At 37.0% G+C, this 13,145-nt stretch overlaps 1 protein-coding gene across 3 annotated transcripts in view; it reads left to right on the top strand.

Annotated features, from left to right (window-relative positions):
• The window catches only part of SSBP2 (single stranded DNA binding protein 2), a 180,374-nt gene that overhangs the window by 136,432 nt on the left and 30,797 nt on the right, over positions 1-13,145 (top strand). For all 3 annotated transcript variants that reach the window (XM_040542040.1, XM_040542039.1, XM_040542038.1), the window contains 3 exons: positions 6,378-6,437; positions 9,557-9,623; positions 9,810-9,880. In XM_040542040.1, the coding sequence (XP_040397974.1) occupies positions 6,378-6,437; positions 9,557-9,623; positions 9,810-9,880 (198 nt within the window). The remainder of the gene's footprint in view (positions 1-6,377; positions 6,438-9,556; positions 9,624-9,809; positions 9,881-13,145) is intronic.

Genomic DNA, 13,145 nt, shown 5'->3' with positions numbered 1-13,145 from the left:
CCCTCAGAGAAACAGCCCTTGCTTTGTTTGCTGTCATTTTGTCTCTTGGTATTTTTACTGTTAGCAGATGTGTGCAACCCCACCATCACTCATGCCCAGTAACTGCAGTAATTCCTTTTGAACTACGTTTACTTGTTTTCCTGATGTGTGTTTGTTTGTTATGTGAAATTGTACTATGCAGTATAACAAAGCATAGGATATCATATAATATGCATATATTGGAACAGATACAGATATTTATGGTAAATTCAACCTCATTAAGCTAGGAATAAGAATTGAAATGTGAGCAATATTGAGGATTAGTTATTTGAATGTGGATTATTGAAAAATTTGCAATTTATGTGGAACAATATGTGGTCGATAAATATAACTGAGTAAAAAGGATAACAAATGTCAATGCAAAAAAAAAAACAACACCACAGCTTAGCTATATTTGGAAGCAAATTATATTCCCAATTTTTGGAAGGGAAGTAAATTTAAACAAGCAGATTTCTTGAAACCTGTGGTACCATCTTTTAAGATCATGTATTCCACTAGTTTTAAGTACGTGAAAACTAAAATGCATCATATTGTAGAGTCACATAAACAACGAAAGGAAGACACAAGTAAGTATTATACAATTGGCATGGAAACATGCTTGCTTCTATGCATTTATGTCATCAACTTCCCTGTGGATATTTTTTTCTGAAATCATTTTTCCTGAATATCAGAACCAGAATGTGGGCTGTGAGACTGGTGTCTGATGCTTCAACATCATTTGACTTCCCTACTAGAAACTTATTATCTGCTTGTCCCCTTGATTTCCCAGAGATTAAGAAAAATAGTATTTTACAAAATTTTTATGTTGTATACTCACACTCACACACATATACACATGCACACACAACTAGCAAAATGTTATTAAATATGCAGTTTATAAGCTATCCTTTACTCTTGCTGTACACCAATGGATTTTTTTGTTTAGCAGAAAGATAAAATACTAGAATTTGTGCCACCATCATTAAAATTCTCAAACTTCTTTTTAAATGTTTTAAATAATTTGACATGAGTAAGAGCAAAGAATTTTCTAAATTTAACATTTCAAATCTTGATTTTATTTTGTGTAGTATCCCTCCTTCTTCAGCATTCCATTTACATTGAGTTGATACATACATATGTTCTGTTGTGACTGCACAGGAGGTTTTTTCTATACCACACTTCTTTTTCACTCAGTTTAGAAAGTTTCTGCTTATATGCCTTTGGTCTCAGCTGCTTGACAACAGTCTTCAGCATGCAATTTTTCATACCAAATTATTGAATTTTATAACTGAAAGCAGTAAATACAATATACTGGAGTTCACAGATGTGTTCAGTAAGCTGATTTCCAAACATGTTTGCCATACTCTTTGGGTATTTCCGTAACTTGTGTGACCCATTTCCAAATGCTGGTGACACCTCCACCTAGGGCTGTCTTCTCAGTTGTGGCTTAGGTAAGACACTCTTGCCTTATTTTTTGTGTTTTTTTTTTTTTTGTTTGTTTGTTTGTTTTGTTTTCTTCACGTTCTTTCATTTTGCTTTGGTTTATTTTGGGCTTTTTGTTCCTTTTCTTAATACATCACTGAAGTTATGTACCAGTTCCTGAACCCCATTTGAGAAGTTAATTGTAGCTAAGGGTAGTGTGTGAAGGCATTGTTTATATCTTCTCATACTCAGTCTAATGTCCCTGTTGTGAATTCCAGCAACTTGAAGGTTGCATTAGTTACTGTAAACCCTTGAGAGCCATTCCTGAATCTGGAAATTATTGTTGAAAGGAGCCACTCCAGTAAAATTATTTTTCCTTCGGCAGATCAGGTTCTTGAGAGCTTATATATATTCAGATACACTGCTCAAGCTTGCCCATATACTAAGCAAGATCTGGCTATGAGATGACATATATGTTACTGCACCCTTCTGCACAGAGAGGGTTCTAGGAGGTATGTCTTTTGGCCCTCTGTCTTCTTCCTACCTGACAGCAAAAGTTGGTATAGCATTATTAAATCATAACTCTTTGGATTTAATTATTTATATTTTTGCCTTTCTTATTTTTTAATAGTCATGTGTCTATAATCCTTTTTTACCAGAGAGACGGAGGAAATCCTCTTGTAATCTGTGTATTGTTGACAGCCGTCTTACTCCTTGTGAGCTGGGATAAGCAAGGAAGAGTTTGATTCATTGATGTGATTCCTAACCAATCTCTTTTGCTGAACTCTTGTGACAAATCAGGAGTCTGTCTTGCAGTGAATTTAGCACAGAGGACCACAAAAGGTTTTAGACTATCAAGATGCTGAATTGTGAGTTGACACAAGTCTGGGTTAGCAGGCAGAAATGCCTGCCTGTCTTCAGCGCACAAAGAATTTATTTTTTGTGTTCACAAATCAAGCACCACATGCACCAATTTAAAATTGATGGTCACTCTTTTTAACTTAGTGCATGTACTTTGAACCCATTATTTATATATATGGATATATATGCTGCAATATCTCTAAGAGAAGGGGATGAAAGAGTTGCGGGAAGTCAAGGAAGGAATGCTACTAACTGTCAGAAATAAAGTCTAGCATCATTCCTCCATAACCTGCTGTCATTTCAAGCAACACTCAACAATGAAGTAGAACCAGTTAAGAGACTGATTCCTAATTACAAAGGATGTAGTGAAACATCACATATGACAAAAAAAAAAAAAGCCAGCTGCTTCAATTCTAGTCTTTTAGAATGCCTTAATGCCTCGTGTGTGTCATACTTGAAAAAAATAAATTTTTCCTAATGTAATGAAAAGTTGTTCATATTTAACATATTTTCATTAAAATATTTGACAGAATTTCTGTTGTGTCTTGGTAGAGCTTTTTATGGGCAAACATGATAATAATGATGGAGAGGGAGAAAGTTAATAACACAAAAATTAAAGTATTTATTTTTTTCTTTTGGTAGTAGAATTTTTTGTGGTAACCTTAGGTATTAAATGCTGATCCAAAACAGAGTAAAATTTTTTAGAATTGTCTTTGAACATGAGTATCTCACCACTTTCTGCAATGCTACATAACACGTTATTGACACATACTCACCGAAATATTACTTGTTGTGGGCTTGTTAGTTGTTTATATATTTTCCTGCCCATAGAGTACCATCTTCAAGTACAGTATTTATATCCAAGGATAATCAAGAACTACAAGAGCTCTCTGAAATTAAGTCATTCATTGCTCTTCTACTTGGGTTCAGTTGCTTAAAGAATGGGAGAAGGTTTAAACATTTCCACAAATATACTTAAGAGAAATGTATAGATATATTTACAGTAAGTAAAATTTCTTTTAAGATAGAGTTATATTGAAGAGGCTCCTATAGTTAGTCATTATTATGCAATGAACTAACAAATCATTTAAGAACAGATGCACTGGCTCTCAAGTAAACGTTTGATTTGATGCCTGCATAACCGTGCATCGAGAAAAAAGGTGACTTACTATATTATTTCAGAGAAGAATCTTGTATTTAATCTGTTAGGTTTGTATTAAATAGTTATTACATAGACTTGAGACCTTACAAATCTACTCAATGCAAATCTACAAATGCAAATCTACTCAATTATCTGAAGTAGCTACTGACCTCAGGAATGCAGCAAACTGAGAAAAAAAAAGGATTATGATTCATAGAATCATAGAATGGTTTGGGTTGGAAGGGACCTTACAGACCATCTAGTTCCAACCCCCCTGGGACACCTCCCACCAGACCAGGTTGCCCAAGGCCCCATCCAGCCTGGCCTTGAACACCTCCAGGGATCGGGCATCCACAGCTTCTCTAAATCACCTGGTCCAGTGCCTCACCACCCTCTGAGTGAATAATTTCTTCCTTATATCTAATCTAAATCTACCCTTTTTTAGTTTTAAAACATTATTCCTTGTTCATAGGACAACAGGGACTGCACTCCCTGACGAAAGTCCTCTCAGGCCTGCCCAGGTCCCTCTGGATGGCATCCCTTCCCTCTGGTGTGTCGACCGCAGCACACAGCTCGGTGTCATTGGCAAACGTGCTGAGGACGCACTCGGTCCCACTGCCCATGTCACTGACAAAGATGTTATGTTAAACAGTGCCGGTCCCAAATTGTCACACATTGAAGACAATGTGAGTCACAATGTGAAAATAAAATTGTGACTTCGTATGACTGCTGTTTCAGCACTTTTAATAAAATTTAGCTTCCTATACAGAGAATATTTTTTAGATATTTGTACAAAATGAATATGAAGGTAACCTGTTGGGAAATGAAGGGACAAGTAGGCTTCCATCCTACTTGACTGGAAATCTGAAAGGTGAAAGAGAAGATGTTCTGCGAATAATGCGCTCATTATGCACTAATATTGGTAGTGCTATTCTACATTGAAGTATGGTTGATTTGCAAGACATTACTGATTTCCCTTTTACAAGGTGTACAACTGTAAATAAACTGTAAATAAGGTATCATTCGATGAATATAATGAGCCAAATGCACTCACTAGAGCTGCTGCACTCCATAGAATGCAATTGGTTGACCTTTAAAGAAATTGTTGAAATTCTAATTGCCTCACACTTCTACTGCTTTACAAAGATCCTTATGTTTACAGCCTTCACCACATGCACAAATGTTTTTTTTGTTTCTTTCTCATCATAGAATCTCACCATCAAATAGAGGGCATGAAGAAACCTCCCTCTTCTATAGCACGTTTCAAATGCCCTTTTTATTAATGTAATCTTTTCCCAATTGTCATTTAACTTTTCTTCTCCAATTTGTAAACCATCTGCATTTTAAATTGCTTCCTACTATCTATTTCAAACATGTTTATATAGAAGATTATTACAACTTTCATCTTATTCTGACATGTGAAAGCTTCAGTTGATTTTTCTTCCGCAGATCATTGGAAAATACTGTTGCTAATTATTAGTAACAATTATAATTATGCTGCTGGTTATGTCTATTATTATTACATGCATTACTTATACTGATGATCACTAGCATTGTATTTTATAGCACAGTGCAGCTGACACAGCTCAAATACGCCAGTCATTCATGAAATGGTGATACTAAGCACAGACTTTGGTGACCCGCTCATGGACCTTAACTACAACTGGCTACATGATTCCTGTCTACATGCATTTGTTTCTTTTCCAAGAGGCTAAGAGTGGGATTGTGCAGTAGGTTATTTGTCATAAGACATTTCTCCTGGAATGTGCCATGCATTTCTTTCACATCCCTCCTTTCTCTGATGACTGCTAGGCAGTGTTACGAACAGGAACAAGCTCTTGTTTCATGATAAGCAGTGGCACATCATTTTTGCTTTCCCAGTGCCTAACAATTTAGGCATAGAAGACAATAAGATAACATATTAGTAAAAGTTTTGTTTTTTTTTTCTCCAGCTCTTGAAGGAACCAGTCTTTTTTGTCCCTATTTTCACAGTCAAAGCATACTTCTAGCTCTTTATTTTCTTCTGAAGTTATAGGTATGTTTGCTTGCCAAAATGATCCTCTTCATCATCTGTTTAGTCAGATGTTTGTGCTTTCTTCCTGCTAATCTCCCTGCTTTTTAGATTTCTAGATTACTGTCACACTTTGAGATGGAATAAGTAGATGTTAAATGTATTTGCCTGTAGTGCCATTTGTATATCATTTATTTATGGTCTTAGTTTAAGAGACTGCCCTTGTTTCTGGGCTACAAGGTAGTATAGTAGAAGCCAAGAACCAGTAGAAGCTTAGAGGACAGAATTAGTGCATATGTGGTTTTGGTAGAGGAAAAGTTGTACTGAGTGTGGAGTTGTGTATGGAGGGATGGGAGGAGTGGATAAATTGAGTCAATGTGGTTCATATAAACCGCTGAAGTTCTAGATATTAGTGACATAAACTTGAAATCTGTGCCCTCACAGGTTGAGTCTTGTATGATACTTTACTGTATTATTATGAAAAAGTGAAGGGAAATTATTTGTGAATTATTATGCTGGTGCTTAGCTCTTGAGTCTTTCAAGAACATTTTGCTTTTGTATTCCAGGGTTCTTACCTCTCCCCCTTCTGTAATGAGAGGATTAGATGTGTGATAACATGAGCTAAATGGTTTATTATTCTTTACAGTTAATGCATTAAATTGTTTATATTCTGCATTCACAGTAGCTGCAACAGAACTTTAAGTAATGTGTCTTGCTACATGCATTCAGTAAGAATCTCTAAATTTATTAAGCTGTGCTAAAGATGGAATAATCTACTGCAGGCTCTGTGGAAGTATTTAAGCTGGATGTTTGAGGTTTGAGCATGGCACAGGCCACATACCTAATGACTCAATGTAGTATTTACCAGCTATGTTGAATTATTTATCTTTTTTTTTTTTTTTTTTTTTTTTTTTTTTTATGTAGCCTTTCATGTCCCCTCGGTACCCTGGAGGTCCAAGACCACCTTTAAGAATACCCAATCAGGTAAGAAAGAATTTATCACTGATGCACACTTGTGGCCCCAGTCATGGTGCAGTGCTGGGAGCAAGGAGCATTGTCCCATTGGCCACCAATGTCCCTGGCACATGTCTCAATGTCCCTCTCCACTCCATTTTGTCTGACCATTAGTAGACACACTGTGCCACTGCAAGCTCACTTTTCTGTGCTGAATGAGTGCACACACCTCAAAATTTATCATGCCTTCAGCCTGTCTGCAGAGGGAGAGTGTAGTTGCCTTGCAGAGAGCTGCATTAACCTCAGCCAGGCTTTGCTGCCTGCTGAGGTGAAGGCAAAGCATCTCCATAGCTGTTACGTTCTCTAAACTTTCCTACCAACATTATGCATTTACCTCTGAGAATTGCTTTACTTAATCCTACATAAAATACATCACTCCCTCCTATTCTTTGTGGGATGCGTAAAGTATATTTACTTCACAGTAAACATGGGGATGATCAGCAAGAATCAGTTACCAAGTGCGTTATGCCTCTTACAGGCACTCTGAGGACTTTATAAAAGCATCAAATTCCCACTTTTCTCTCGTCTCCACCAAAGGGTATGCATGCTAGTGTAACAAGAATGAGTAATGAGCTGCTGTTTGTCGGCAGAGACCTTTATTGGCCCATCTGTGAAAAGATGGTTCTGGAAACAGATAGCATTTGTATTTTAAGTTCTTCGTAGTGCAGACAGAAGAGGAGAAAATGGATGTCAGCAGTTGAAATGTTAGTGATAAGCAGACAGAAAAATATCAGTGGAACTCTGAAAGAAAAACTGGGTCATTTGCAAGTTTGGGAAAGGTTGATAGGAAGGCTGTAATATCTTTTTTGTGAAACCTAGACTTCCAGGACTGCCTTTGACATATCGATGAGGAGGCCATTCTATTCCCCTCTAGTTTCTGTCTGTTTTTTATATCTGTGTGTCACAATGAGTGCTTGGCTTGAGCACTGGCACAATATTGCCAGGAAGTTGAACTTCAGATTTCAGTGAGATGGACATTTCAGGTTGCAACACTTCTTCAGATGTTCCACTTAGTGATGTTTGAGAGGAGGTTAAGTTAACTGTAGCATAGCTTCTTTGTCAGGAGAGAAATGGGTGACTTAAAATTAACATTGTGGAAATAGTCATCAGGGGACAATACAAGTGCAATGTCATCCATCCAGAGTGCCTAGTTAAATGTTTGTTACAGTGTACTGTAATTCAGTCCAAGGCATCTTCCTGATTTTTGCACCTTTCAGTAAGCCATTTTCATCTTAGCCAAAGGTACACTAGAGTTTGGGTGTTGCTTATTCTTTTGTTTCTGTTTCTGTGTTTCTGAGCTGTGCAAATACTGACGGGTAGAAGCTGGATGTGGCAAATGCTGTAAAACTGCTGCCAGCCTCCAGCTTTAGTTTCAGAAGCATTTTTGTCTGCACATTCTGACATTTTCAGTGTAGAGATGTAACATAATGTTTGTGGATTGCAGCTCTTGCAATTCATTTGCATCCTGCTGCATTTGTGAGTTACTGCTCTGAGCAACACTACCCTTATTTGAGTTATAGCATGGATGAACAGCGTGTGGAAATAATGAACTACTGTAATGCAGCTTTAACACTGACGTTTTGGTTACAAGGAAGCAAGTAAACATCAAACTCCCACCCTAACTATAACTCCATCCCTCAACACATAGCCGTAGGGATTGTATTTTGGGCAAGCAGGTGTGATGCAGGGCATACCCAGCTCATCCAGTGCTGTGTAGGGGTATCTAAGCTGGACCTGGGCTCCACAGCAAGGAGCATTACTAAATATTGAGTGCCACACCGAGTGTCCCAGGGCTGCCTCCAGGGCTCCATCGTGCCCTGCAAGATCGAGTCCTGCAATAGTATTGAGTATGTGTGAGTAGCCACATCTCTGTGTATTTTATGTGTTGTTCTTACGCATCATCCTGACTCCGAGCCACTGAAGTAAATGTAAAACTCAGATTTAAATGATGTTGTCTCAGACTGTGTTTATTCCATAATCTTACAGTAGAATACCTTTTGACTTGGTGTTAAAGTGATGTAATAATGCACATCTTAATTTTGAAGTCCCCAACTCTTGTGGAAGTAAACCGTAGGGTATTTGCAGATAAGTTCCCCTTTGTATGTATCCATAAATACTATGGTGTTTCCAGGTCACCAGTAACTTATCCATTCCCTCAGTAAGCAATTACCTGTGCTACACGAGTAGATTACTTTCATAATACAAGATTTACTCATTCCAGACACATTTTTACTGAGAACATATTATTGTTTTGAAATTTTAAATAGTACTTTGTGGGTCAGCTGCAAAGATCATTCATAAAAACATTATTCTGGTTGACTAGACTGTAAGAGGCTGTAGAAATTAGCCTTAAACCAAAATCAGTTGCTAAAAACCCAGAGGGCAGGTAAAAATGTGGGGACATAAAAATGCATTTGATTTGGACCAGAGGTGAAATAACAACTCAGTGTAACTTCATGCTTGAAGGCAAGCTATAGGAGCAAGTGCTGTGATTGTTGTTTTCTCCTGTAGATGAATTAAAATCTTATCTTAGCACTGATACCCTTCAAAGGAGGCGGAGAGTGGATGATAAAATGTTCTGCACATCACAGTGCTGCTTCGCCTTACCCCTTTGAGTGCTCTGTGTGGCTGACACACTGATAAGTCTGGCTCTCAGAGGACATCATGGTGCCCACATTCTGGCCTCTTAAGGGAAGATGTTAAAATAATGGTTAAAAAGGAAAACTGTAGGAATATAAACTTAGGATAAATTGCCCTGTAGCCAAGAAACAGGCAATAATTTGAGGTTAAATGATAGGTAAGCTAAAGCAAAGAAATAATTGGAGAAAAAGGGCAAAATTAGTGGGATTATATTTTGAAGATTATTTATACATAATTTCAAGGAAGTCCAAGAGTTTGTTTATGCAATCCGTAGCTGGGGTTGTTGGACATTTAGGACATCTAATTAGGACGTTTAGGAATGTTAACTCTTATGCATGACTCTTGACCGCAAAGAAACATCTGGGAATTAAAACCAAAACATCTGTATTTTCTATTTAATGCAATTTTTACTGTATTATGTCCTTGTAATACAGTTTCTATGCCTGCAGGCACTCGGAGGTGTCCCAGGAAGTCAGCCATTATTGCCTAGCGGGATGGACCCAACACGGCAGCAAGGTAAATGAAATATTTGGAGCATACAGAAGTGCTATCTTCTTAAACCTGTGTCTTTTTTCCTGTGTTTCAAAGCGTACTGCAGCTTTTTAAGCTTTTTGTAAATTAGGAAAGAATGATTCATCAGAGTAGGTTTAGAAGATGCTTGTATTTTGCACGGTTTTTAAAATTACATAATTTTATTTGCAGGGCATCCAAACATGGGTGGGCCAATGCAGAGAATGACTCCTCCAAGAGGAATGGTTCCTCTAGGACCACAGGTACCTTTCACAAATAAATATCAATTTTTATTGAGAGATCTATAGTTATACTGTATTACTCTGGTTTTGCATAGCTTGAAGATAGAATGTGCCAGAACTTGTTCTTCTAAATCTATTTAAAAATAAATTTTATCTCTGTTAAAAATTAATTTCTAATAGCAGCTTTACAAAGTCTAAATTTCAAGAATTAGTAATTTTAATTCAGATATGAAATTAGAAGGAGTCCCTTAGCTTGCTTATTTCAGGAAAGTTATGTTTTTTCCTACAGCTAGTGTATCTTGTAATGAAAGGCTAGGGTTTGCAAAGAAGCCCAAGTATTGAGCAGGTGTTTCCTCTTCCTCCCATCCTGTTTGATTATGCTGTTAAGGAGAGGAGAGTTCATCTCACAATACTACCAGCTTAGGCAAACTGTAACAACAACAAAAAATTGTAAAGTTTTTTCTTCATCTACTCTTGAGCTAGAGTTTTGGTGAGTGCCAGAGAGATTTTAATGTAAAATTAGAAGTTCATGCTGCTATTTTTGCCCTGTATCAATCACAAACATTCCTCCAGCTTTAATTTCAAGGAGTGAGGCAATCAGGGATTGCAAGAACCTGCCTTCTCCATGGTGCTGACATGTTTGTAATTGTATATTGGCACTCTCCGCAAAAGTGCAACAATATTAGGGGATATTTGTCAGTGTTGCATTTTAATAATAAACTGAGGTAGAATATAAATTTATTCCGATGTATACCTGAAACATGAACCAAAATATTATTTTATATTTTGTCAGCTCTCTCAGTGAGAGAAAATTTAGGTAGTGGTGTTTTATAGCAGTGTTGCCAGTATTTTGTTTATAGTGTGCTTGTTGTGCCCACACTTTGCATTTTTGCTTTCCATTTTAGATAATCTCTCTAGTGGATTCTTTGTTCCTTGGAATAGAAAGTGAATTTTAAATGATTAAATAGCATTGCCTTTCAAATCTGTTCATAACTGCCTTTACACTTTTGTGCCTTCTTGGTAGAAACCAGTTGTTCAGTTTAACACAACGTCTGCTGTGTGACCAACAAACTGTTATTAAACATTTGTTGTTTTTTCTGTAGCATTGAAGTTTATTTACAACTTACGTTTTGGAGGTAGAAAGAGAAGCTTTGCAGTGCTGCCATATGAGATTGAGCTGATACTTTATGCAGCACCATTAGTCACACAGCAGGCAAATCTCATGCCAGTTCTTATAAGGATGATTTTTTTCATTTTTACTATCTCTTAAAATCCACTATTTTTGTAAAGTTCATCTTTCTTTCTTTACAAAATATCCTCTTAAAATGGGGAAAATGTAACTTAGCTACACAAATTTCAGCTTGCAACTCAAACTTTTCTATAAATGGATTATCATCTATCTTTATGTGTTGCTTTTAGGATGTTCTCAGAATGCAGTTCTAAAAACAAATTTGATGGATCTTTCACACCTACTTTAAGGTCCTCTTGCTACAGTGCTGTAAAGTTGACCTAGGTGTGCCCAGAATGTGAGGCTCTGCTACCTGGCTGCACAGGCAGTAAACTTGGGAAGCACTTAATGTAGTGATACAGAAATGCTTGTCTCAGCATTTTGTGTTTTATGATTCCACACCTTTCCAAACTAAAAAACATGAAGCTGAAAGCTGAGTACTGTTGTAAATGCTTGAATGTGTGAAAAGCTCCAAAGAATTAGGTTCAGGTTTTTTCAAGCCACAGGTACACCACCTGAACAAGGTACACCCTGCACGTTGTGATGGGCTACTTACACCCAGTCCCTCATACTTGCTGGTGAGCTTCTCATGTGCTTCCTAATGCATTCAAGTCAAAAATAATTGGGTTATCTTAAATATTTAAAAATAAAGTCTTGGCTAATCTGTCTCGTTTTGACCATCTGATGTTAGGGAGCCCTTTTATGAACAAGTAAACTACCAGAAAAACAGCGGTCGTGGGGACTTTAAGTAAAATCTGCAAGGAACAAATTAGGGCAGAGAGCATAGCTGCAGCTAAAAGAACATGTGTATCAGTAGCCTTAATGAAAGTGCTCTTATTTTAGGATGAAAGAGTACATTTGATTAGAATTAGCAGTAATTAGAGTTGGAAGTACATTTGATTAGGAGTCTTCCAGTTGTGCAGGATTCCATAAAGATCTTTAACCCTGGTCTACACTAATCATTCCTAAACTAAAATAAGGAGGGGAGATACCTGACAGGCCAAATAGGGAGAATGGCTCAGTACTCCAAATCAAGATGGGAAAATTAAATAAAATAGATCTGGAACTACTGTTTTGTTATAGTTGGCCTGTGTTCTCTTCCAGATCCAGTACTGCCAACTGAAGATGTTACTGCACCCAAATGCTTTGACTACCCACCAGTTATTGCCCTACAGAGAGTGCCAGTTACTGCCCTACTCCTCCAACAGAGAGGAGTTGCTCAGGCAAAATTCTCTAGGATAACTTAGGTTAAACAGGAGATTTGATTTAATCTAGCTGACTTTTGCTTGAGCATGCACACCAATCAATCTGCCTGCTGCTCACAAAAGTTCATGAATGAGTAGTGATTTATGTCCAGCAGCTATGGATAATACTAGCTTCAGATGGCACTGTTGGATCATAGAATCAGAGAATTCTGGCTGTGGAAGAGGACCTCTATTTACAACCTCTGGATGTGTTCTTGCAAACCAATTCTGTATGGTACACTTTCAGGACTGTTTAACAATGAAGAAAATTTTATATTTTGGGTTTCTGTTGTTAGCAATCTCCTAGTTCCATTTCAGTTCTAGATAACTAGTTTATCTGTAATCACTCTACTTACAAACGGCACCAGATCAATAATTTGAATACCTCTGTAGGATTTCTTCTATGTATTCATAATGCCATGTTTACATGGCTTTGTGAATGGGACCATTGTAGAGAATACCCATAAGCCTAAGTCATATAGATTTTGTATTTTATAGTATAGTCGTAAAGGATAACAATTAGAGTGTATTCATTTTTATTATTGGAAACAATGACATAAATATTTTAAGTAAATCATTGGCTTGTCCCCTTGCTTTCCAAAATGCACAGCTAACATGTTTAAGTCAACAAAGTTCATTTTAGAAAATATACTATTAATCATTTCTTTGGGATATCAGAAAAACATAGAAAAAAAGTAAGAAAAATAAATGCAGAATACAGAGTTCATTAAGATTGTGAGCTGAGATAGGCTGTTCTGCTTGTATTCATCTGAATTAAAATAGTTACAGTTTTTCATGTAAACAGTACAGTTAA

This window comes from Cygnus olor, chromosome Z, assembly GCF_009769625.2.
Source record: "Cygnus olor isolate bCygOlo1 chromosome Z, bCygOlo1.pri.v2, whole genome shotgun sequence".
NCBI lineage: Eukaryota > Metazoa > Chordata > Aves > Anseriformes > Anatidae > Cygnus > Cygnus olor.
Note: the sequence above shows the minus strand (reverse complement) of the source record. Positions and strands in the feature narration are given on the sequence as shown.